General features: G+C 51.7%; 2 protein-coding genes across 3 annotated transcripts in view; one reads left to right on the forward strand and one right to left on the reverse strand.

The window, feature by feature from the left end:
• ybey (ybeY metalloendoribonuclease) overlaps positions 1-7,978 on the reverse strand; it is a 36,486-nt gene extending 28,508 nt beyond the window's left edge. For both annotated transcript variants that reach the window (XM_085985352.1, XM_085985351.1), the window contains exon 1: positions 7,526-7,978. In XM_085985352.1, the coding sequence (XP_085841478.1) occupies positions 7,526-7,978 (453 nt within the window). The remainder of the gene's footprint in view (positions 1-7,525) is intronic.
• Positions 7,979-8,040: 62 nt separating this feature from the next.
• The window catches only part of mcm3ap (minichromosome maintenance complex component 3 associated protein), a 129,086-nt gene continuing 110,871 nt past the window's right edge, over positions 8,041-26,255 (forward strand). Inside the window, exons 1-5 of the mRNA XM_085985353.1 lie at positions 8,041-9,232; positions 11,831-12,054; positions 12,914-12,995; positions 16,649-16,793; positions 24,418-24,623. Of these exons, the coding sequence (XP_085841479.1) occupies positions 8,041-9,232; positions 11,831-12,054; positions 12,914-12,995; positions 16,649-16,793; positions 24,418-24,623 (1,849 nt within the window). The remainder of the gene's footprint in view (positions 9,233-11,830; positions 12,055-12,913; positions 12,996-16,648; positions 16,794-24,417; positions 24,624-26,255) is intronic.

Consider the following 26,255-nt stretch of genomic DNA (forward strand, 5'->3'; position numbering starts at 1 on the left):
CTGTCCGGGGAGGAGAGGGCCCGCAGGCTTCTCTCACTACCAGGCCTCGGCGATTCTACCCCGACCCAGTTGATGAGCCGGATGCTTGCGCTCCTGGGCTCTGAACCGCAGTGCTTCTTGTTTCGGGCCCTTTTCCTCAGCCTGCTTCCTCAGCAGGTACAGACTGCCCTCGCGGGGTCCCCGATCACGGACTGCGTACAACTGGCAGCCGCCGCGGACAAAGTCTTCGCCGTCGCCCAACTCGGCTGTGCAGCCGCGAGGCTCCCCGACACCACCGAGCGCGTGCCGCCACGGCAGGCCGCAGAACTATGCTACTACCACGCGCGTTTCGGCCACAAGGCCCAACGCTGCAGAGCACCCTGCTCTTTCGATCAAACCAAGATGGCCGCCCGGACCAACGCACCAGCCCCGCGCCGCCACCTAGGCCCGCTCGACCGCACCCCTGCCGCCACGATGGCCATCGGCACCGCAGGTAAACTGCTGTACATAACCGACTCTCTTTCAGGGCGCAGATTCCTTTGCGACACCGGAGCCCAATGCAGCATAATTCCTGCCTCCCAGCTCGACATCCAGGCAGGCCGCAGCGGCCCACCCTTCGTGGCGGCAAATGGCGCAGCCATCGCTACTTTCAGAAAGCGACGGGCCGAGGTTTGTTTCAACGGCCAGCGATTTACGTGGGATTTCGTGATGGCCTCGGTGGCACATCCCTTGCTGGGCGCCGATTTTCTTTGCGCCCACGGACTCCTGGTCGACGTCCGCGACAGGCGCCTTATCGATGCAGCAACTTTCGCTTCACTGGCCTGCCAGCAGAGCAACAGCCCGGCCCTCGTCGGGTCCTGCTCCGCCCCGGCGCCTGACGACTACGCCCGCCTACTCGCAGATTTCCCGAGGCTCACACAACCGACTTTCTCAGCCGCGGCAGCCAAGCATGGGGTCGAGCACCACATCGCCACTACGGGACCACCAGTGTTCGCTCGAGCCAGACGCCTGGACCCAGCCAAGATGGCGGTGGCCAAGGAAGAATTCGCCACGATGGAAAAACTGGGCATCATCCGCCGCTCGAACAGCCCTTGGTCGTCTCCCCTCCATATTGTGCCCAAGCCGGGCGGTGGCTGGCGACCCTGCGGCGACTACAGACGGCTCAACGACACCACCACACCCAATAGATACCCCATTCCGCACATCCAAGACTTTTCGGCACACCTAGCAGGAAAGTCCGTCTTTTCCAAGGTCGACCTGATTCGCGGCTACCATCAGGTCCCCGTCCACCATCAGGTCCCCGTCCACCACGCAGACGTCCAGAAGACGGCGGTCATCACCCCCTTCGGACTGTTCGAGTTCCTGCGCATGCCCTTCAGGCTTAAGGACGCCGCACAGGCCTTCCAACGGCTCATGGACTCCGTCCTACGGGACCTGAGCTTCCTGTTCGTCTATCTGGACGATATCCTCGTGGCCAGCACCAGCAAGGCCGAGCACATCGCGCATTTGCGCTCCCCTTTCCAGCGCCTCAGCCAACACGGGCTAATCGTCAACCTGGCCAAATGCCAGTTCGGAGCAGCCCAAATTGACTTTCTCGGCCACAGAATCTCGCCAAGGGGAGCCATTCCCCTACCTTCCAAGGTGCAGGCGGTGGCGGACTTTCCCCAGCCCACCTCAGTCAAGGCGCTGCAGGAATTTTTGGGGATGGTCAATTTCTATCACCGGTTCGTGCCCAAGGCCGCCGCACTCATGCGCCCCCTCTACGAAGCCACCAGGGGCAAAACGGGTAAAGAGCAACTCACCTGGTTCAGCGAGATGGCGACAGCCTTCCACCAGACCAAAAGCGCCTTGGCCAACGCCACACTACTGGCCCACCCCATCCCGGGCGCCAAGACCACCCTCACCACGGATGCCTCGGATTATGCCATCGGCGCCGTCCAGCAACAGTGGGTCGAAGGCGCTGGCAGCCACTGGCATTTTTCAGCCGACAGCTGCGCAAGAACGAGCAGGCCTACAGCACGTTCGACAGAGAGCTCCTGGCCCTGTTCCTGGCAATCCGGCACTTCCGTTTCCTCCTGGAAGGCCGGCCATTCACCGCATTCGTGGACCACAAGCCGCTCACTTTCGCCATGGCCAAAGTAACCGAACCCTGGTCCGCGCGCCAACAGCGCCAACTCAACTTCATCTCGGAGTTCACCACGGACATCCGCCACGTCGCCGGCAAGGACAATTTGGTGGCCGACTGCCTCTCAAGACCCTCGCTCCACGCAGTGCACCTGGGCGTCGGCTACGCCAGCATGGCGAGAGACCAGGCCGCCGACGCGGAGATCCAGGCCCTCAGGACGTCAACTACCAGCCTCACCCTGGCCGACATCCACTTCCACGCAGCCGGCACAACCCTCCTGTGCGACGTCTCAGTCCCCTCGCCTAGGCCGGTCGTCCCATCCGCCTGGCGCAAGCGAGTTTTCGACATCATCCACGGCCTCTCACATCCAGGGATGCGTGCGTCTCAGAAACTTATGTCCGCCAAGTTCGTCTGGCCTGGACTCCACAAGGATGTGAGAGACTGGACCAACACATGCGTGGCGTGTCAGCACGCTAAGGTCCAGCAGCACACCAAGGCGCCATTGGAGTGTTTCCCGGTGCCCGAGAGGCGTTTCGACCACGTCCACGTCGATCTGGTAGGCCCCTTGCCGCCGTCGCACGGTTTTACACACCTGCTCACGATCGTCAACCGCACCACCAGATGGCCCGAGGTGGTTCCCCTCGCCTCCACCACCACGACCGAAGTCGCGCGAGCATTCGTCTCGACATGGGTGGCCCGGTTCGGCGTGCTGACCGACATATCCTCGGACAGAGGCCCCCAGTTCACCTCCCACTTGTGGAATGCCATCACCGCCGGCCTCGGCACCAAGTTGCACAGGACAACAGCCTACCACCCGCAGGCCAACGGGCTCTGCGAGCGCTTTCATCGTTCTTTGAAAGCCTCCCTCCGCGCCAGCCTGGCCGACACCAGCTGGATCGACAAACTACCCTGGGTTCTCCTGGGATTGCGCACCGCGCCCAAAGAGGACCTCCGCGCCTCCGCAGCCGAGATGGTCTACGGCCAACCGCTCGGAGTACCAGGCGACTTCCTCCCCCTGACAACGGAGCCGTGGTCGGCCGCCAGACAGCTTTCCCTGCATCAGGACGCGGCCCAGCAATTCCGTCCAGTGCCCACTTTGCAACACAGCCCGCAGCCGTCCTACGTGCCTCGAGACTTACGACATGCAGAGTTCGTCTTCGTGCGCCGGGACGCGCACAGAGGCCCGCTGCAGGCACCATACACCGGCCCCTTCCCAGTATTGGAGACGGGGGACAAAGCTTTTCTTATCGACGTCGGCGGGAAGCCGGACCTTATTTCAGTAGACTGCGTCAAACCGGCGCACCTGGACCTCAGCGTCCCGTTTCGGCCGGCTCTTCCCCCACGGCGGGGCAGACCTCCCGCGTTGGCGGCGGCCCCACAAGAGGACCAAGACACGCCAGAACCTTACTTCCCGGCCGCCGCCCCACCTTCGCCGGCAGCCCGTCCAGCCAGCCCACCGGCAGACCAGCTGACGAACCAACCGGCCGACCTCCCAGACAGCCCTCCTCACACGCCAGATGGCTACTACAGCCGCTTGGTCAAACCTCCGCAGAGACTGACTTTTACAGTTAATGAGGATTCTGGGGGGGCGTATGTGGCGTTGCCACATTGGGGAAACACTGTGTGTATGTAGATAAACCTGTATAATCCCCTTTTAACTGCTGTATTCCCCTCCCACCGCAAGACAGTTGCAAGCTGAGAGGAATAAGGCACGTTCAGACTTGCCTGCTGCTGAGAGAAGGAGAACCAATCAGGTTCCAGCAGGTGACCAATCCGTGAGTCATCACAGGTTCGCGGGCTTCACGAATTCAGTACTGTATTGTGAGAGTTGGAGTAAAGACCTATTTCTTGTAGCTCGCTGTGTTGCCTATTTCTTTACGCGGGAGACCGTAGTCCCCCACACACAATATAATTATGCTTTCAAATAATAATTGAGAAGGACATAAGTATGATGTAGACCAGGGTAATAGATTAGAGTAAAGCTGATTTGGGGGGCTGAGAATAGAACTTGGGAGAATAAAATGGACAACAATATTGGCAAACAATGATGTAGAACAGCAATGGGAAACATGTTCAACAGAGTCCAGGAAAAATATATTCTGCTAAAAAACAAGAACAAGCTAAACAATAATGAGACACCATGGATGAATAAAGCCATGAGGGAAAAATTGAGGGTAAGGAAAGAGGCATACATTAAGTACATGGACAGCAGGGGAGAGCATGATAAGGGAGAATACAGTGGGGGCACAGTGGCATAGTGGTTAGCACTGTTGCCTCACAGCGCCAGGGACCCGGGTTCAAATCTGGCCTCGGGCGACTGTCTGTGTGGAGTTTGCACATTCTCCCTGTGTCTGCGTGGGTTTTCTCCGGGTGCTCCGGTTTCCTCCCACAGTCCAAAGATGTGCAGGTTAGGTTGATTTGGCTATGATAAATTGACCCTTAGTGTTAGGGGGTTAAATACGTGGGGTTACGGGGATAGGGTGGGATATGTGTCGATGCAGGCTCGATGGGCCGAAATGGCCTCTATCTGCACTGTAGATTCTGTGATTCTGTGTGATTCTGTGAATACGAAGGGATTAGGAGAGAAGTCAAAAAAAATTAGGAAGGTAAAGAGGAACTATGAAATTAAATTATCAAGGAACATAAAACAATAGTAAAATATTTTACAGGCACATCAATGAAAAAAGGAAGGTCAGAATGGGAATAGGGCCATTATGGACAGGATAATACCACAGGCAGTGAGAGAGAGATGGTAGAAATATTAAATAATTACTTTGCCTCAGTATTTACCAAGGAGATAGAACAGGTGGACATGATATTGGATCATGAGATTAGTAATTAAATAACTGCACTTGAAATAAAAAGAGGATATATATTAAATAAACTAATCAAACTCAGAGGGAAAACTCCCTGGTCCGGATGGATTGCATCCATGCATTTTAAAAGAATCGAGGGAAGAGATAGCAGAGGCATTACTACACATATTTAATAATTCATTAGAAAAAGGTGTCATGCCAGAGGACCGGCAGATAGTTAACGTAATACCGATATTTAAGAAGGGAGATAGAACATGTCCAGGGAACTATAGACCAGCTATAGAGTCAGCTTAACATCGGTGGTAGGAAAAATAATGGAATCCCTACTAAAGGAGAAAATAGAGGAACATCTAGAAGCCAAAAATATAATAAATAGTCAGCATGGATTTCAAAAGGGAAAATCTTGCTTGGCCAACCTCACTGAATTTTTTGAAGAGGTAACAGAGAGAATAGGCAAGGGTAATGCAGTAGATGTAATTTATCTATATTTTCAAAAGGCCTTCAATAAGGTACCACATAATAGACTAATGAATAAGGTCAGAGAATGGATAGCCAGTTGGCTTCAAGACAAAAAACAGATGATGGGGTAAAGAGTAGCTAATCACAGTGGCAGAAGGTGGGAAGTGGTGTTCCACAAGGATCAGTGCTAGGACCATTGTTGTTCACAATTTATATTAAGGATTTAGACCTTGGAATAAAAAACACAATTTCTAAATTTGCAGATGACACCAAATTAGGGGGATAGTTAATACCGAGGAGGACGGCAACAAATTACAGGAAGACTTTAATAAACTTGCAGAATGGGCATATAAATGGCAAATGAAATTCAACACAGATAAATGTGAGGTATTACATTTTGGTAGGAAGAATAGGGAGGTCACATTACTTTCAGGGTGCTAGTCTGGGTGGGGTAGAGGAGCAAAGGGATCTTGGAATACAAGTGCACAAATCCCTAAAAGTAGCGACACAGGTTAACAAGGCCATAAAAAAGCAAACCAGGCACTAGGGTTTATTTCTAGAGGGATAGAATTGAAAAGTAGTGAAGTTATGCTAAACTTGTATCAAACCTTGATTAGACATGGAGTACTGCGTACAATTCTGGTCGCCATATTATAAAAAGGATATAGAGGCACTGGAGAGGGTGCAGAGAAGATTTACAAGGACGATACCAGAAATGCGAGGGGATACCTATCAGTTAAGGTTGAATAGGCTGGTCTCTTTTCGCTTGAAAAACGGCAGCTCAGGGTGACCTAATTGAGGTCTTTAAAATTATGAAAGGTGCTGAGAGAGTGTTTCCACTTGTGGGGAAGAGCATAACTAGAGGCCATCAATATAAGATATAGTCACCAAGAAATCAAATAGGGAATTTAGAAGAAACTTCTTTACCCAAAAGAGTGGTGAGAATGTGGAACGCGCTACCATGGGGAGTAGTTGAAGCCAATAGTATAGATGCATTTAAGGGGAGGCTAGACAAGCATATGAAGGAGAAGGGAACAGAGGGATATGCTGATAGATTTAGATGAGGAAAGACAGGAGGAGGCTCGTGTGGAGCATAAACGCCGGCATGGACTGGTTGGGCTGAATGGACTGTTTCTGTGCCGTATATCCTATGCAATACAAAATTTGTTACTGTTAGGTTTTAATAAGCCCTGTTCCTGGGACTCGGGACAGGGTCACTGGCAAGGCTTGGAAGCTAAGCAGAGCCAGGCCTGGTTAGTACCTGGAGGGGTGACCATCAGGGAAGACCAGGTGCAGAAGGTCATGGAAGGAGCCCCGAGGAGGGGCGGTTGGTGAGAAGGTCACAGAAGGAGCCCCGGGAGGGGCGGCTGGTGAGCAGGCCCGGGCGTTGGGCTGAAGATTGTCGGACAGGAGGAATGGTGGAAATGGAATGGCGGCGCGCACAGACGCAGCGGCTTTGCTTCTCCCAGGACGGTGCTATTTACGTTTAATGTTAATGTTATTTGTACTGGACTCATGGGAGCTTGCAAGATCACATTTCGTTGTTCATGTACTTGTGCATTGCACAATGACAATAAAGTTGAATTATTATTATTAATATAATATAATTTCGATTATTAAATTCTAATAACAAATGAAACTTCAAAGTATTTTTAAGTATACCACCATAAAGCTGTATTAATAAAAGTAACATTTTAAAATAGTTCTCTGTATTACATATGATACCAAAAGAGGCTAGACAGGGAAAGACTGTTCCCACTAGTTGATGGTACAAGGACTAGGGGACACAGATTTAAGGTTTTGGGCAAGAGATACGGGGGGGATGTGAGGAAAAACATTTTACGCAGCGAGTGGTGAGGACCTGGAACTCACTGGAAGTGGTGGAAGCGGAGACACTCAATGTTTTCAAGGGGTGACTGGATAGGCACTTGAGGGGAATAAACTTGCAGGGCTACAGGGAAAGAGCGGGGGAATGGGACTGACTGGATTGCTCTATGGAGAGCAGGCACGGACTCGATGGGCCGAATGGCCTCCTTCTGTGCCTTATGACGCTATGTTATGTTAGGTCAGAGGAAGGGTGAGTTCCGAGGGTAAAGGCACAGGCTTAAGTTTATAGCGACTACTCCCGGAGCCCCGGCACCGTTACCTGGTGGAAAGGGAAGGACAGCACATCCGTGGCCGTCTCCTGCCGCCTGTAGCGCCTGTTCAAGGCCCGTATTCGCTGGTTATCCACGCAGATCAGGCCCAGGTCGAAGCGTGCGAGGCCCAGGATCTGGCGCAGGGCCTGGCAGTCCCGCCGCAGCCGGGCCCTGCGGAGCGGCACCGCTCGCTGCAGGTTCCTGATCAGCAGCGCCATGCCGAGGCGGCTCGGCCCGGCACAGATGTGCGTTGTCAACCCCCGGCACCGGGTGGAGGGAAGCGGAAGTGGGTACACCGGCCTTTCTGTTCCGTGCTGACCGGAAGGGAAGAGTGCTGCGGACGGACGCGTGAGGCGGGCAGTGTTTACGCTCGGCGGTGCAGTGAGGGAGGGATTGACTGGGGAAAAGTTGTCAGACGAGAAGATTTCAGGGTGTAGGTGTGAAGGGACCCCGGTTGCCATAGCTGCTCGCTGATTGCGGTGTCCGGCGACAGGCCGAGGCTGAGGCCCCCTGGTGTAGGTTGATGGATCCCCCGGGCAGGCTGCCGCCCCCCGCGCTCTTTCAGACAGGAGACAGCCCCTTGCCACTCTTCGCAGTCCCGCAGGCGGCTGCTTCCTTCGGGCAAGCTAGCGAAGTCGGAGAGTCGCCTGTTGCGTTTGGACAGCCGGCCGGTGCACCGGGCGCGGCGGCCGCCGCCACTTACAACCCTGGCCCCGCTCCTGGCCTCAGCCAGCCCATCAGTTTTAAGCCTCTTGGCGCGTTCTCCAGTCCTGTGAACTTTGTTGCAACAGCGGTTGGAGGTTTCGGGCACCATGAGCCAAACTTCAAAGCGCCCGGGAATGCCGACCTCCAGAGATCCTACGCCGGCAGTTTGGACGCGAACAAATCGTCAAATCCACGGCCGGCATTTAACTTCTCCCAGCCTCTGAGCAGTGGAGGCGAGGCGGGGATTTTCACGGCTTCACACAGCAAGGCTGCCACTCTGAGCGGCCCATCTTTCAGTTTCTCCCAACCAACAAGCAGCGGCGCTTCCTCCAGCCTCTTCAGGTTAACTCGGCCAACGGCCACAGCCAGTTTGCCGGACGGTTTTAGCTTCTCTCAGCCGACGGCTATGAGCAGTTCTGCCGGAGGCTTCCGTTTTGTCCAGCCGGTCCCCAGCAGCACTTCAGCCCCATTCACCTTTTCTCAACCAAGTTCAGCCGGCTTATTAGCTTCCCCTGCATCAAACAAAAAAGTAGCTGGCGAAGAAAAAGCAGGTCAGAAGCCAGTCTTTGGAGTGATTGATGCCAGCCCTGCGTTGGCATATGATGGGAGACGCAGTGCAATGGGAGCCACTGGAGCACCAGCAAAGAGTGGGTATGCGCCCAAGCATGAAGTGGTGGAGGAACAGTTGACGCCCAAGAAGGGGGTGAAAAGAAAAGACAAGCGAGACAGGTCACCGCACCAATTTGAATACAGTGTTGCTCAAGAACAAGCAACAGGGCCTAAGAGCAGCCAGTCTCCCGTGAAACGGCCAATGAAAATGAATCCATCAATGGTCTTTCGTCGCACTCTTCGAGATGTCTTGAAGGGCAATAGGAGGGAGTCTAAAAGAGACAGCACATCTTCAGAAGATGCAACAATTGAAAAATTGAAGCTGTTGTCTCAGTTAAGCATTCCAGTGGAGTGGTCTGCTCGAGTGAGAAAAGAAGAAACGAAGAAGAAAGTGAGAGACGGTGAGTAGGATTATATATCTAGCTAAGTAGATATGTAATGTGGGTGGAGGGTTAAACTTGGGATAAAGGAATTTCCTTGTACACCAACTTTTGTTGTGATTATAAGATTCCTTCCTGTCTTCAATGTTGTAGCAATTTTTTAAGAATACTTGGACCCACTGGCTTGGACCTTCATTAGCTGGAACAAAATTCAAATTGGCAGGGCGTGGAGTTCGGTTGTGATAAATTGTGAACTGATTGTCTCCTTCCCCCCCAAAGAGCATTCTAACCCTCACCCCACAAACCGAAAGGTTCAGCTGGACAGGACCTTGCTTAAATGTCTCATTTGAAGTATGGTAACTCTACTGTGCAGCACAGCATCAGGATTACATTGTGGTGTCAGTCTACTTTAAGAGTTCAAGTTTTGGTTATGAAATAAACTTCTCTACGTTTGTGCTAGTCAATACTGTTGTTTTTCATGATCTGTGTTAAAAGATTGTGGTGAATGGTTTATTTAAACACTGCATGCTACACGGTCCTGCACAAAAAGCCGAGCAGGACAAAGGACCCTTCTGAGTGAGAAAAGCACATGAGGCTGTGGTTCTGAAAATGAACACCATTGAAATATTCCCAAAAAGTAATAGTTGGTATATTTCTTCAGTAATCCCGCCTTCTATTCTGTATTTTACCACATTTAAATGTTTCTGCAGTTGTTTGGTTTTAACCAATAATAATCTGCAGACTCTCATTCTCAGCAGGAGTTTGTTCAGTTGTCGGTGTCACAGTTTATTCCTTGAGTTCAGTGTCACCCATCTCTCCTGTAAGTGGAACTTGCACCTTCCTATGATCTGGCTTGCCCTGTTGCTGCCCAGTATCTAATTAACCAGGAGAGTGCCCCCCCCCCCACCCCGGCGTGAATTCGCTCTCTTTATGGAAGGCGGACTGAATAAGCATCGAGTCGAGACACCGACTTTGAACCAATAAATGATTTTAATTTATAAAAAAGACAAAAGCAGAAAGTGCTGGAAACACTTAGCTGGCCAGGCAGCATCTGTGGAGTGAACAGACAACCTCGGAACAGGAGTAGACTGTTCAGCCCCCCGAGCCTGATCTGCCATTCAATGAGATCATGGCTGGTCTGTGACCTAACTCCATCCACCCGCCTTTGCCCATATCCCTTGGCAGTGCTGCACTGTCGGAGATGCCGTCGTTCAGATGAGACGTTAAACCGAGGCCCCGTCTGCGCGCTCAGGTGGATGTAAAAGATTCCATGGCACTATTTCAAAGCAGTCGGGAAACCCAGGAGAACGGGTTTCCCGCAGGCCCTGCCGAATTTATGGATCGGGGCAGCAGCAGCGGGGGGGGGGGGGGCAGCAGCAGCAAGAGGGGGGGGGGGCCGCACTGTTCAATGATGGTGGCACAATGGATTGTGATTGTCTCCTAGAAAGAGTGGAGATTGTTTATGCAAAGTCTGAAATATTCTATCCACCCATTTTGCACTTGGAAAACGGTATTGTCTGACTTACCAGATGTTTAAGGTGGTAGAGGGGGTACCAATCAAGCGGACAGCTTTGTCGAGCTTCTTGAGTGTTGTTGGAGCTGCACTCACCCAGGCAAGTGGAGAGTATTCCATCACACTCCTTACTTGTGCCTTGTAGATGGTAGAAAGGGGAGTCAGGAGGTGAGACACTCTCCGCAGAATACCTAGCCTCTGACCTGCTCTTGTTGCCACAGTATTTATGTGACTGGTCCAGTTAAGTTTTTAGTCAATGGTGGCCCCCAGGATATTAATGGTGGGGGATTCGGCGATGGTAATGCCATTGAATGTCAAGGGGAGGTGGTTAGACTCTCGCTTGTTGGAGATAGTCATTGCCTGGCACTTCTGTGGCGTGAATGTTAACTGCCACTTAACAACCCAAGCCTGAATGTCGTCCAGTTCTTGTTGCATGCAGGCATGGACTGCTTCATTATCTGAGAAGTTGTGAATGGCGCTGAACATTGTGCAGTCATCTTTTTTTCCATAAGAAAATAACGTAAGAATTAGGAGCAGGAGTAGGCCACACGGCCCCCGAGCCTGCACCGCCATTCAATACCTTCAACCTCATCGCCACTTTATCGACTGAGCTCCATATCCCCCAATTTCCCTAGCGTCCAAAAATCTTTCAATCTCAGCCTTGAATATATTCAATGATCAGCATCCATAGCCCTTTCAGATAGAGAATTCCAAAGATTCACAACCCTCTGATGAAGAAATTCCTCCTCATCTCAGTCATAAATAGCCGACCCCTTATCCTGAGACCATGCCCCCTAGTTCTAGACACTCTAGCCAGGGGAAACAACCTCTCAGCATCTACCCTGTCAATCCCTTTTCCAATCCACAGAGGCGCTGAAGCTGGTTTTCAATTTCCCAGCTGAGTTATTGGTTCCTGCTGTTCAGTATGAACTGTCTTCTGATATAGTCTATATGCTTGGTAATCCTGACTGTGCTGTGGAGACATGATTAGTAAATACAGCAAATGTATTGTGGCGCCTTCAAGGTCTCAGCTTCAGTTTTGATGGGTTGTGTGGTGGTGTTCTGGATTAATTTTCCAATTCTCTTATTTTCCTTTATCCTCCCAGATTCAGCCGGCAAGCCTTCCTCTCGGCGGCTACGTCGGGGTGACAGCACAGACAGTCTGTCCAGCGTTCCTTTATCAGAACTCACTGCCATCCAGTGCAAAAACATCCCGACGGACCTTAACAAGAAGGAGATCATCAAGAAGCACTTCTCGCAGTTTGGCAAGGTGCAGCGGGTGTATTGCCAGACCAATAAGAGCCTGGCAGTGGTTCACTTCTCTGATCACGTGAGTACCTGAGCACCGTTGCTGCGCTTTCAAATTTCCATCACCAAACATTAATCAGCATTAATATTATATTAACTAACGGATGAGGAGAGATGACCACAGAGTAGAAATCTTATCAGCATAGTAGCCTTTTTTTTTTTAAAAAGGGGGACTATTTGCACCAGGCAGATATATCGATCAGTTTTCTGGGTTTGTTTGATTTGGTTGCTGTCAGTTTTGCTGTTCCTTCAGCCCCTGTCCAGTTGACACTTGTTGCACTGTGACAGTGCAACCCGCACAGCCAGATATAGAACTGTAAAAGCAAAATAACATGACGTATCTGATAAATTTAAAGCAAAGATGAGCATGGGAGTATTAAGAGGGTATGTTTAGCTGTATTTCTTCTGTTTGAAAGACTTTGACAGAGTAGATAAGGAGAAGCTGTTCCTCTGGCGGGAGGGTTGGTAACCAGAGGGCACAGATTTATTATAATTGGCAAAAGAACTAGAGGGGAGATGAGGACTTTTTTTTTATGCAGTGAGTTGTTATAATCTGGAATGCACTGCCTGAAAGGATGGTGGAAGCAGATTCAGTATTAACTTTCGAAAGTGAATTGGAAAAATACTTGAAAAGGAAACCATTATCGAGCTACAGGGAACGAGCACAAAGGTGGGACTAATTGGACAGCTCTTTCAAAGAGCCAGCACAGGCACCATGAGCTGAACACTCACATTTTTTGGGAGGGAAAAGGAGAAGTTTTTCAAACCTGATAGCAACTTGACAGACCAACCCTATAACCCAAAACCCAACAAAAGTTTCAACATTTGCATGTGTGTTAGTGGATGAGGAGAGTGTTGCAATGAATATGTTTCTTTTAAAGGCATCTGCATCCAGTGCAAAGAAAAAAGGGAAGTCTCTACGCAAGCATCAGATTGAAATATTTTGGCAACGGAAGAAAAGCAGTGAGTTACAGGAAAAGTTTATGTTCTATTCTCCCTACCCCTGTGCCCTTGCAGTTTGTACTCTTCTCCGTCTGAAGCCACTTCGATACTGGGCTGTGTTTATGCCACATACAGGCCTTGCATAGCTCATGGTAACCCCAAAGTAAATTTGCCAGATCTTCCCAGCTGCTGTCCTTGGTACATACAACTTACTCCTCACGGGGCATCATTAACCCATTTAATATCATGTGGTGGCATTTCTGTTCCTTTTTTTAATAAACGATGGCAGTTCTAAATTTTTGAGTGTTTATTATGAATTAGAATGACATTTTTTGTGGTATTTTTCATGCAAAAGTGACCCTATTTTGGTGATGTGCAGGTTGTGTGAGACCCATATGTTCAGAGCTGGCATTGGTATTTGGCAGTGTGAAAGCAGCTTGAGAGCTGGTCATGAAGAGCTTTGGTGTTGGTTGAGCGATAATATTAGCCAGAACACTGAGGATTCTTTGTTCTTCTTTGTGTAGTGCTATTGGATCTTTCACATCAACCTGAATAAGTGGACTGGGTCTCGGTTTAGCGGCTCATCTGAAAGACAGCACCGCTGACAATGCTGCACTCCCTCAGTACTGCACTATATAATTGAGGTGTATAAAATTATGAGGGGCCTAGTTAGAGTGGATAGGAAGGACCTATTTCCCTTAGCAGAGCGGCCAATAACCAGGGGACATAGATTTAAAGTAATTGGTAGAAGGATTAGAGGGGAGTTGAAGAGCTTCTTTTTCACCCAGAGGGTGGTGGGGGTCTAGAATTCACTGCCTGAAAGGGTGGTAGAGGCAGAAACCCTCATCACATTTAAAAAGTACTTTGATATGCACCTGAAGTGCTGTAACCTACAAGGCTGCGGACCAAGAGCTGGAAAGTGGGATTAGGCTGGATAGCTCTTTTTCGGCCGGCACAGACACGATGGGTCGAATGGCCTCCTTCTGTGCTGTTCATTTTTATGATTCTGTATACATAAATTCTGGAATGGGGCCTGAACCTTTCTCCTCCTAGCTGAGCCAAGGGTGCTACCACTAAGCCAAGCTGAAACTTGCACGTAGCGATTAGGTGATGCCAAGTTTGGCTTTTAAAACGCTGTAAATTGTAGGAAGAAGGAAGGTGCAACAAATGTTTAATTCAGCAATACACTGGAGCATACTGTTACTTCACGTACATTAAATATTTTGCAGGCACCGCATTTTGCAAAAATACACACTATTGTTTCCTTCATTTTCCTCCCCTCAGCACCACTCTCTGACCAAGAAGTGGTCTGGTCCAGGGTCTAGAAACATAGAGAAATAGGAGCAGGAGTAGGCCATTCAGCCCTTCGAGCCTGCTCTGCCATTCAATATGATCATAGCTGATTCTCTATCTCAATACCATATTCCCGCTCTCAACCCATACCCCTTGATGCCTTTTGTGTCTAGAAATCTATCTATCTCCTTCTTAAATATATTCAGTGACTTGGCCTCCACAGCCTTCTGTGGTAGAGAATTCCCCAGGTTCACCACCCTCTTGAGTGAAGAAATTTCTCCTCATCTCAGTCCTAAATGTCCTATCATGAGACTGTGACCCCTTGTTCTAGACCCCCCAGCCAGGGGAAACATCCTCCCTGCATTCAGTCTGTCTAGCCCTGTCAGAATTTTATACGTTTCAATGAGATCCCCTCTCATTCTTCTAAACTCTGGTAAATACAGGCCTAGTCGACCCAATCTCTCCTCATACGACAGTCCTGCCATCCCAGGAATCAGTCTGGTGAACCTTCGCTGCACTCCCTCTATGGCAAGTATATCCTTTCTTGGGTAAGGAGACCGAAACTGCACACAGTACTCCAGGTGTGGTCTCACCAAGGCCCTGTATAACTGTATTAAGACATCCTTGCTCCTGTATTCAAATCCTCTTGCAATGAAGGCCAACATACCATTTGTCTTCCTAACTGCTTTCTGCACCTGCATGTTTGCTTTCAGTGACTGGTGTACAAGGACACCCAGGTCCCTTTGTACATCAACATTTCTTTTCCGATACTGGTATTGATTGACTTCGCAGGTGACACGAAAATTGGTGGGGTGGTAAATAGCGAGGAGGGTAGCCTCAGTCTGCAGGACGATATAGATGGGTTGGTCAGATGAGCGGAACAGTGGCAAATGGAATTTAACCCTGAAAAGTGTGAGGTGATGCATTTTGGAGGGACTAACAAGGCAAGGGAATACACAATGAATCGTCGTCGTGCGTGTCTTCACACTGTTCCCTTTGGGGAACTGTATGAAGTGGTGGAAGGATTTCTGGCCGTGATTAACGCTCCTTCCGTGACCGTAACCATCTTCATACCAGCCATTAGGGTGGTTAGTCCTATGGCGGGAGGATTTTACGGGCTCCCACAACCCATACGAGCGGGGGGGCCACCCACACCCATGGACGCAAGTATCCCGCTGGATGTCAACCCAGAATTTAGAGCCGGAGCTCCAACTCCACTTTCCGGGACTGTCTGGAGCAGGGTTCGAAACCCTACGCCTTCTGGCCCAGCGGCGGGGATGCTACCGCTACGCCAAAGGCCCACTCCTAATGAATGGTAAGACCCTAGGAACGACAGAGGATCAGAGGGACCTTGGTGTGCATGTACATAGATCCCTGAAGGCAGCAGAATAGGTGGATAAGGTGGTTAAAAAGGCATATGGGATACTTGCCTTCATTAGCCGAGGCATAGAATATAAGAGCAGGGAGGTTATGATGGAGCTGTACAAAATGCTGGTTGGGCCACAGCTGGAATACTGTGTGCAGTTCTGGTCGCCACACTATAGGAAGGATGTGATTGCATTAGAGAGGGTGCAGAGGAGATTCACCAGGATGTTACCTGGGCTGGAGCGCTTCAGCTATGAAGAAAGACTGGACAGGCTGGGGTTGTTTTCCTTGGAGCAGAGAAGGCTGAGGGGGGACCTGATTGAGGTGTACAAAATTATGAGGGGCATAGATAGGGTAGATAGAAAGGAACTTTTCCCTTAGTGGGGGGGTCAATAACAAGGAGGCATAGATTCAAGGTAAGGGGCAGGAGGTTTAGAGGGGATTTGAGGAAAAACTTTTTCACCCAGAGGGTGATTGGAATCTGGAACTCACTGCCTGAAAGGGTGGTAGAGGCAGGAACCCTCACAACATTCAAGAAGCATTTGGATGAGCACTTGAATCGCCATAGCATACAAGGCTACGGACCAAATGCTGGAAAATGGGATTAGATTAGACAGGGCTTGATGGCCGGCGCGGACGTGATGGGCCGAAGGGCCTCTTTCTGTGCTGTATAACTCTCTGACTATGACTTCCCTCCTTGCTGGCCTGGCTAATACTGGGAGCTCAGTCATTTTACCTCAGTGTGGAGTGTCGGAACTGCAGCTGCTACTGAACCAGCTGGATTGTCTGTTTTAATGAGCTCCATGGAGGTTCCCTGGGACAAGCTCTCTGCTGCAGTCAGGGTGGTTATTGTTTGACTGCAAGAATGTGGCAAGACTGCAGTTTTCCCGATGCTTGGTTCTTATGAGCCTGTAGGATGGGATTAACAAAATAAAGCCTGGATAATGACTACTGATATCTCGTAGTTATGAAGTAATAACATCCTATTTTCCATCCTCCTGCCCCCGTACCTTCAGGTCCTGGGAAGAAGTCTTGTCGGGAAGCAATGGACATACCCAAAGGAGATGAAGGGAAGCGTTGCATGGACAAAGCTAACTTTGAGCAATCGCCTCTGCGTAATCCAACCGCAAGATCTCCTGCTGTAGGAAATACTGCGAACAGGTGACGCCATTTTACACACATCTCATGGATCTCCCATGGTGTTGCCCATAGAAGCTCAGGCGAAAGGGAACTTCCCTCGGTGTATTAGTGATGCTGGTGGTGTAGGTATGGAGATCTGGAGCTTATGCAGCTTCATCTAGGGGCAGACGTGTAGCTGCAGGCCTGACTGTATGGCAGATCAGTGTATAATGGAGAAAATCCTATTGAGATACCATTTAGAGGTATGACAGAATGGTGATCCAAAATAAAGTGTGCAGATAGCAAATTTAATATGTAGGTCACTTTTTACTTCCTCCTTTGTCACCAATTTTTATCTCCTAACCTATCATGAATCCGTTGACTCCTTTCTAGGTTATGGTTCCATGGATGCCAGTCATTCTAGCTGCCATATCTATTCTTCATGTGTCAACCTAGATGATGAGTGTTAGGGCATTCGACTGAGGAGGTATCGCAGCTGAGTCCGATCTGGTCCTCGCCTGTGTCTACACGCACACTTTCAACTGGGTAGAGATTTGGAGCAGGAGCTCTGGATGATCTTTCTCCTCTCTAGTACCGATCTGCTGGGGCCAATTGTTGGGCTCCAACGCCCACCCTGGTTAAGATAGGCTAACCTGGCACAGACTAGGGATAAAACCTGACCATGGACGTGTTAGTTCTCCCCGTTCAGATTAATATCACAAAGTTCCGAAAGGCAACAGAAGGCTAGCTTCCAGCAATCAATTGTTTGTCTTCAACTATTGGCATTTATATAGCACCTTTAATGTAGAAAAACATCCTAAGGTGCTTCACAGAGGCAGATTCAGGAAAAAAGGTCAGAATTAGGGGAGGTGAGGGTTTTGGGGCTAGAGGAGGTTTCAGAGATGGGATGGGGCGAGACCATGAAGGGATTTAAATAAGCGGATGCAAAATTTTAAAACTGTTGGGGGACCGGAAGCCAGTGTCGGTCAGCGAACACTGGGTGATGGGTGAGTGGGACTTGGTGTGGAATAGGATGTGGGTAGCAGAGTTTCGGATGTGCTGAGGTTTATGGAGGATGTGAGGCTGGCCAGGAGAGTGTTGGAATAATCTGGTCTGGAGGTGACAGAGGCACAGGTAAGGGTTTCAGCAGCAGATGGACTGAAACAGATGAGGATACAGAGGTGAAAGTAAGTGGTCTTTGTGAGGAATCAGTGGCAAGGGTGCAGAGTTTATGCCAGGGGCTGAAAATGATGGCTTCAGTCTTCCCAGTGTAAACTGGAAGAATCTGCAGCTCCTCCAAGACTTGGATGTTGGACAAGCAGGTTGACCACACAGTGGAGGGCTGAGGGAGATGGTGGAGAGGTAGAGTTGCTGTCGGACAAGCAGGTTGACCACACAGTGGAGGGGCTGAGGGAGATGGCGGAGAGGTAGAGTTGATGTCGGACAAGCAGGTTGACCACACAGTGGCGGGGCTGAGGGAGATGGGGGAGAGGTTGACCACACAGTGGAGGGGCTGAGGGAGATGGCAGAGAGGTTGACCACACAGTGGAGGGGCTGAGGGAGATGGAGGAGAGGTTGACCACACAGTGGAGGGGCTGAGGGAGATGGGGGAGAGGTTGACCACACAGTGGAGGGGCTGAGGGAGATGGGGGAGAGGTTGACAACACAGTGGAGGGGCTGAGGGAGATGGGGGAGAGGTAGAGTTGACCACACAGTGGAGGGGCTGAGGGAGATGGTGGAGAGGTAGAGTTGACCACACAGTGGAGGGGCTGAGGGAGATGGTGGAGAGGTAGAGTTGACCACACAGTGGAGGGGCTGAGGGAGATGGGGGAGAGGTTGACCACACAGTGGAGGGGCTGAGGGAGATGGGGGAGAGGTTGACCATACAGTGGAGGGGCTGAGGGAGATGGGGGAGAGGTAGAGTTGACCACACAGTGGAGGGGCTGAGGGAGATGGGGGAGAGGTTGACCACACAGTGGAGGGGCTGAGGGAGATGGGGGGAGAGGTAGAGTTGACCACACAGTGGAGGGGCTGAGGGAGATGGGGGAGAGGTTGACCACACAGTGGAGGGGCTGAGGGAGATGGCGGAGAGGTAGAGTTGACCACACAGTGGCGGGGCTGAGGGAGATGGTGGAGAGGTAGACCACACAGTGGAGGGGCTGAGGGAGATGGGGGAGAGGTAGAGTTGACCACACAGTGGCGGGGCTGAGGGAGATGGGGGAGAGGTAGACCACAGTGGAGGGGCTGAGGGAGATGGGGGAGAGGTAGAGTTGGCCACACAGTGGAGGGGCTGAGGGAGATGGCGGAGAGGTAGAGTTGACCACACAGTGGCGGGGCTGAGGGAGATGGTGGAGAGGTAGACCACACAGTGGAGGGGCTGAGGGAGATGGGGGAGAGGTAGAGTTGACCACACAGTGGCGGGGCTGAGGGAGATGGGGGAGAGGTAGACCACACAGTGGAGGGGCTGAGGGAGATGGGGGAGAGGTAGAGTTGGCCACACAGTGGAGGGGCTGAGGGAGATGGGGGAGAGGTAGAGTTGGCCACACAGTGGCGGGGCTGAGGGAGATGGGGGAGAGGTAGAGTTGGCCACACAGTGGAGGGGCTGAGGGAGATGGGGGAGAGGTAGACCACACAGTGGAGGGGCTGAGGGAGATGGTGGAGAGGTAGACCACACAGTGGAGGGGCTGAGGGAGATGGTGGAGAGGTAGAGTTGGCCACACAGTGGAGGGGCTGAGGGAGATGGGGGAGAGGTAGAGTTGACCACACAGTGGAGGGGCTGAGGGAGATGGGGGAGAGGTAGAGTTGGCCACACAGTGGAGGGGCTGAGGGAGATGGGGGAGAGGTAGAGTTGGCCACACAGTGGAGGGGCTGAGGGAGATGGGGGAGAGGTAGAGTTGGCCACACAGTGGAGGGGCTGAGGGAGATGGTGGAGAGGTAGAGTTGGCCACACAGTGGAGGGGCTGAGGGAGATGGGGGAGAGGTAGAGTTGGCCACACAGTGGAGGGGCTGAGGGAGATGGGGGAGAGGTAGAGTTGGCCACACAGTGGAGGGGCTGAGGGAGATGGGGGAGAGGTAGACCACACAGTGGAGGGGCTGAGGGAGATGGGGGAGAGGTAGAGTTGGCCACACAGTGGAGGGGCTGAGGGAGATGGTGGAGAGGTAGAGTTGGCCACACAGTGGAGGGGCTGAGGGAGATGGGGGAGAGGTAGAGTTGGCCACACAGTGGAGGGGCTGAGGGAGATGGGGGAGAGGTAGAGTTGGCCACACAGTGGAGGGGCTGAGGGAGATGGGGGAGAGGTAGAGTTGGCCACACAGTGGAGGGGCTGAGGGAGATGGTGGAGAGGTAGAGTTGGCCACACAGTGGAGGGGCTGAGGGAGATGGGGGAGAGGTAGAGTTGGCCACACAGTGGAGGGGCTGAGGGAGATGGGGGAGAGGTAGAGTTGACCACACAGTGGAGGGGCTGAGGGAGATGGGGGAGAGGTAGACCACACAGTGGAGGGGCTGAGGGAGATGGGGGAGAGGTAGAGTTGGCCACACAGTGGAGGGGCTGAGGGAGATGGTGGAGAGGTAGAGTTGGCCACACAGTGGAGGGGCTGAGGGAGATGGGGGAGAGGTAGAGTTGGCCACACAGTGGAGGGGCTGAGGGAGATGGGGGAGAGGTAGAGTTGACCACACAGTGGAGGGGCTGAGGGAGATGGGGGAGAGGTAGAGTTGGCCACACAGTGGAGGGGCTGAGGGAGATGGGGGAGAGGTAGAGTTGGCCACACAGTGGAGGGGCTGAGGGAGATGGGGGAGAGGTAGAGTTGACCACACAGTGGAGGGGCTGAGGGAGATGGGGGAGAGGTAGAGTTGACCACACAGTGGAGGGGCTGAGGGAGATGGTGGAGAGGTAGAGTTGGGTGTTATCATCAGACAAGTGGAAATTGCTGCTGCCAAGGGACAACATCTCGATCCTTGGGGTTCTCTGGAGGCAATGGGATGGGAATGAGATGGGAGAAAAGCCATTGCTGGAGATGCTCTGGCTACGTGTAGATAAGTATGGAACCAAGGCAGTCGGACTTGGCTAGACAGCCAAGGAGGAGGATTGTGTCCTGGACATTGTCAAAGGATGCGGTTGGATAGTTTATTACAGTCACATAGGATGTAATTTGTGACTTTGGTTAGGGTCACTTTGGTGCTGTGGGAGGGCAGAAACCTGATGGAGATGTTCAAACATGGAGTTGTGGGAAAGACAAACACAGATTTGGGAGGCGACAAAATGTTCCAAGACTTGGGTCCCAGAGGTGAAAGAACTACTTTGTCCAATCTCCGTTAGAACATTAAGACAACCTTCTGTACTGGTTTGTGCAAGGAAATTGTGTGTATTAACCTCTGCTTTGAAGGCCACAGCCAATTGTTTTTCAATACTGTTGGGTACAAGAAACAATATGCAATTGTCCCAACTGTTCGTTGTCCCACAGCCTTATTGTTATCATTCCTCGTGCTCGGTGAAGTTCTCATCTCAATTCACAAAATACATTGCCTCTGTTATTAAGATGTGCTTCAGTGGGGTGGACTCTGTCACTGGGCGAGTTTCCCCAGGGGTGGACTCTGTCACTGGGCGAGTTTCCCCAGGGGTGGACTCTGTCACTGGGCGAGTTTCCCCAGGGGTGGACTCTGTCACTGGGCGCGTTTCCCCAGGGGTGGACTCTGTCACTGGGCGACTTTCCCCAGGGGTGGACTCTGTCACTGGGCGAGTTTCCCCAGGGATTGATCCCGGCTAACACTGGGTGAGTTTCCCCAGGGATTGATCCCGGCTAACACTGGGCGAGTTTCCCCAGGGATTGATCCCGGCTAACACTGGGCGAGTTTCCCCAGGGATTGATCCCAGCTAACACTGGGTGAGTTCCCCAGGGATTGATCCCGGCTAACACTGGGCGAGTTTCCCCAGGGATTGATCCCGGCTAACACTGGGTGAGTTTCCCCAGGGATTGATCCCGGCTAACACTGGGTGAGTTTCCCCAGGGTTTGATCCCGGCTAACACTGGGTGAGTTTCCCCAGGGATTGATCCCGGCTAACACTGGGTGAGTTTCCCCAGGGATTGATCCTGGCTAACACTGGGTGAGTTTCCCCAGGGATTGATCCCGGCTATAACTGGGTGAGTTGCCCCAGGGATTGATCCCGGCTAACACTGGGCGAGTTTCCCCAGGGATTGATCCCGGCTAGCACTGGGTGAGTTTCCCCAGGGTTTGATCCCGGCTAACACTGGGCGAGTTTCCCCAGGGATTGATCCCGGCTAACACTGGGCGAGTTTCCCCAGGGATTGATCCCGGCTAACACTGGGTGCGTTTCCCCAGGGATTGATCCCGGCTAACACTGGGTGAGTTTCCCCAGGGCTTGATCCCGGCTAACACTGGGCGAGTTTCCCCAGGGCTTGATCCCGGCTAACACTGGGTGAGTTTCCCCAGGGATTGATCCCGGCTAACACTGGGTGAGTTTCCCCAGGGATTGATCCCGGCTAACACTGGGTGAGTTTCCCCAGGGATTGATCCCGGTTAACACTGGGTGAGTTTCCCCAGGGGTGGATCCCGGCTAACACTGGGCGAGCTTCCCCAGAGATTGAACCCGGCTAACACTGGGCGAGTTTCCCCAGGGATTGATCCCGGCTAACACTGGGCGAGTTTCCCCAGGGATTGATCCCGGCTAACACTGGGTGAGTTTCCCCAGGGATTGATCCCGGCTAACACTGGGTGAGTTTCCCCAGGGGTGGATCCCGGCTAACACTGGGCGAGTTTCCCCAGGGGTGGATCCCGGCTAACACTGGGCGAGTTTCCCCAGGGGTGGATCCCGGCTAACACTGGGTGAGTTTCCCCAGGGGTGGATCCCGGCTAACACTGGGTGAGTTTCCCCAGGGATTGATCCCGGTTAACACTGGGTGAGTTTCCCCAGGGATTGATCCCGGCTAACACTGGGTGAGTTTCCCCAGGGGTGGATCCCGGCTAACACTGGGTGAGTTTCCCCAGGGATTGATCCCGGCTAACACTGGGTGAGTTTCCCCAGGGATTGATCCCGGCTAACACTGGGTGAGTTTCCCCAGGGATTGATCCCGGCTAACACTGGGTGAGTTTCCCCAGGGATTGATCCCGGCTAACACTGGGTGAGTTTCCCCAGGGGTGGATCCCGGCTAACACTGGGCGAGTTTCCCCAGGGGTGGATCCCGGCTAACACTGGGCGAGTTTCCCCAGGGGTGGATCCCGGCTAACACTGGGTGAGTTTCCCCAGGGGTGGATCCCGGCTAACACTGGGTGAGTTTCCCCAGGGATTGATCCCGGCTAACACTGGGTGAGTTTCCCCAGGGGTGGATCCCGGCTAACACTGGGTGAGTTTCCCCAGGGATTGATCCCGGCTAACACTGGGTGAGTTTCCCCAGGGATTGATCCCGGCTAACACTGGGTGAGTTTCCCCAGGGATTGATCCCGGCTAACACTGGGCGAGTTTCCCCAGGGATTGATCCCGGCTAACACTGGGCGAGTTTCCCCAGGGATTGATCCCGGCTAACACTGGGTGAGTTTCCCCAGGGATTGATCCCGGCTAACACTGGGCGAGTTTCCCCAGGGATTGATCCCGGCTAACACTGGGTGAGTTTCCCCAGGGATTGATCCCGGTTAACACTGGGTGAGTTTCCCCAGGGATTGATCCCGGCTAACACTGGGTGAGTTTCCCCAGGGATTGATCCCGGCTAACACTGGGTGAGTTTCCCCAGGGATTGATCCCGGCTAACACTGGGTGAGTTTCCCCAGGGATTGATCCCGGCTAACACTGGGTGAGTTTCCCCAGAGATTGATCCCGGCTAACACTGGGCGAGTTTCCCCAGGGTTTGATCCCGGCTAACACTGGGCGAGTTTCCCCAGGGATTGATCCCGGCTAACACTGGGTGAGTTTCCCCAGGGATTGATCCTGGCTAACACTGGGTGTGTTTCCCCAGGGATTGATCCCGGCTAACACTGGGTGAGTTTCCCCAGGGATTGATCCCGGCTAACACTGGGTGAGTTTCCCCAGGGATTGATCCCGGCTAACACTGGGTGTGTTTCCCCAGGGATTGATCCCGGCTAACACTGGGCGAGTTTCCCCAGGGATTGATCCCGGCTAACACTGGGCGAGTTTCCCCAGGGATTGATCCCGGCTAACACTGGGCGAGTTTCCCCAGGGATTGACCCCGGCTAACACTGGGCGAGTTTCCCCAGGGATTGATCCCGGCTAACACTGGGCGAGTTTCCCCAGGGATTGACCCCGGCTAACACTGGGCGAGTTTCCCCAGGGATTGATCCCGGCTAACACTGCGTGAGTTTCCCCAGGGATTGATCCCGGCTAACACTGGGCGAGTTTCCCCAGGGATTGACCCCGGCTAACACTGGGCGAGTTTCCCCAGGGATTGATCCCGGCTAACACTGCGTGAGTTTCCCCAGGGATTGATCCCGGCTAACACTGGGTGAGTTTATCAGTCTAGGGCAGTGGTGGCTTCATCCATAAGTGATGCACTGCAGGAAGATGTTCGCAAGCTGCATGATCCAACGCTCTCTCTTTTACAGTCAAAGTGAATGTGAGGGGCTAAGTGAGGGAAGAAATATGGGAAGAATTGGAGTTTAAAACAGAATCAGATGTTTGTTAACTGGATTTCCTCGCAGGTCACCAGTTAAGAAGGCATCTTCTTCAAAGAGCCTGCAGTCTGAGAATGAATCCCAGGAATCACCAGGGATGGAAGATCAGGCATCCGTACCTGAGCGCGCAGGGACTCTACCTTCTTCTCTCGGTCATCTGATTGGCACAGTTGCCGTTGATCCTGAGGAGAAATACAGGGTACTTGACCAGCGGGACAAGCTAATGAGACAAGGTAACGATTCATCACCACTTGTTGGTGAAACTCGCTATTTTTAAGATAGTAATTGACCTCCAACAGCATTGAACAGAAACATAATAAATAAGAGCAGGAGCAATGTTCCCTCTAATTTTTTTTCCTGTGCAGTCCCTTTAACTGGCTGCACGGTCCATTAAAATTTTCGCACATGTGCAGTATCTTCCATTTAACAGCCGGTGAGCGGCCTTCCCGGGACCTCCAGGCCACTGCATGGTCGTGCAGCTTAGTGGGACTGTTGAGCAGGAGTAGGCCAATTGGCCCCTCGAGCCTGCTCCGCCATTCAATAAGATCATTGCAGATCTTCTACCTCATCTCCGCCTTCCCGCACTATCCCCATATCCCTTGATTCCCTTCGTATCTAAAAATCTATCACTCTCTGTCGCAAATATACTCAATGACTTATGGATTTACAGAAATGATTTGTCCAAGAGCTAGATTTTCCATCTGTTGACAGTGAATTGTCCAGTTGTCCTTCTGCTTTTTACCATTCTTTAATTCCCTCTCCTCCTCCTCCTCCCTCTGTTTTTCTGTCTTCTGTTCTTCTCTCATACAATTTTTCTCATTGCCTCAGTAGCTCAATTTGTTTCCAACATTTTTGCACACTTTCTCATTCCTTCTTTCACGATCTCTCCTCCTTTCTGTCTTTATCTTTTGTACACATAGGATTACATGGGATATACAGCACAGAAACAGGCCATTCGGCCCAACCAGTCCATGCCGGTGTTTATGCTCCACTCGAGCCTCCGCCTGTCTTTCCTCATCTAAATCTATCAGCATAACCCTCTATTCCCTTCTCCCTCATATGCTTGTCCAGCCTCCCCTTAAATGCATCTATGCTATTTTCCTCAACCACTCCCTGTGGTAGCGAGTTCCACATTCTCACCACTCTTTGGGTAAAGAAGTTTCTTCTGAATTCCCTATTGGATTTCTTGGTGACTATCTTATATTGATGGCCTCTAGTTATGCTCTTCCCCACAAGTGGAAACACTCTCTCTGTATCCACTCTATCAAAACCTTTCATAATTGTAAAGACCTCTATTAGGCCACCCCCTCAGCCTTTTTTCAAGCAAAAAGAGACCCAGCCTGTTCATCCTTTCCCAAAAGGTATACCCTCGCATTTCTGGTATCATCCTTGTAAATCTTCTCTGCACCCTCTCCAGTGTCTCTATATCCTTTTTATAATCCTTTTTTTCATCCTTCTATATTTCTCCTAGTCCTTATGCCTCTGACACATTCTCTTTTTTCTATCTCTGGCTCACTCTCGCAGTCTCTCTCTCTCTCTCTTCTCACCTTCACCTCATGCTAGACTCGGGACCGAAATAGCTGCGTAAGTGACCATGCCTCTTTCTGGGTACAAAGGAAGAAATGCTTCCTGGGTGGGAGGAGAGATTGTGATTGGGCCTCAGGCTGGGTGGCAGCAGGGGTTGGTTGCATTTGTAGCTGGGGGAAGGGGGGCAGGTTCCCTGGACCTACTGTCCTGAGTGCTAGTCGAGTATTTGGGAGCTGCTGTGACAAATACCAGTGAGTGAAAACGTAGTCTGGGGCTGGCCTTTTATTTGATTCATTGTTATTCAAGTCTAGTTTATAGGAAAATAAGTGAAGAATGTT

Source organism: Somniosus microcephalus, chromosome 4, assembly GCF_052327205.1.
Source record: "Somniosus microcephalus isolate GS21.2 chromosome 4, FLI_Smic_1.0, whole genome shotgun sequence".
Taxonomy (NCBI): Eukaryota; Metazoa; Chordata; class Chondrichthyes; order Squaliformes; family Somniosidae; genus Somniosus; species Somniosus microcephalus.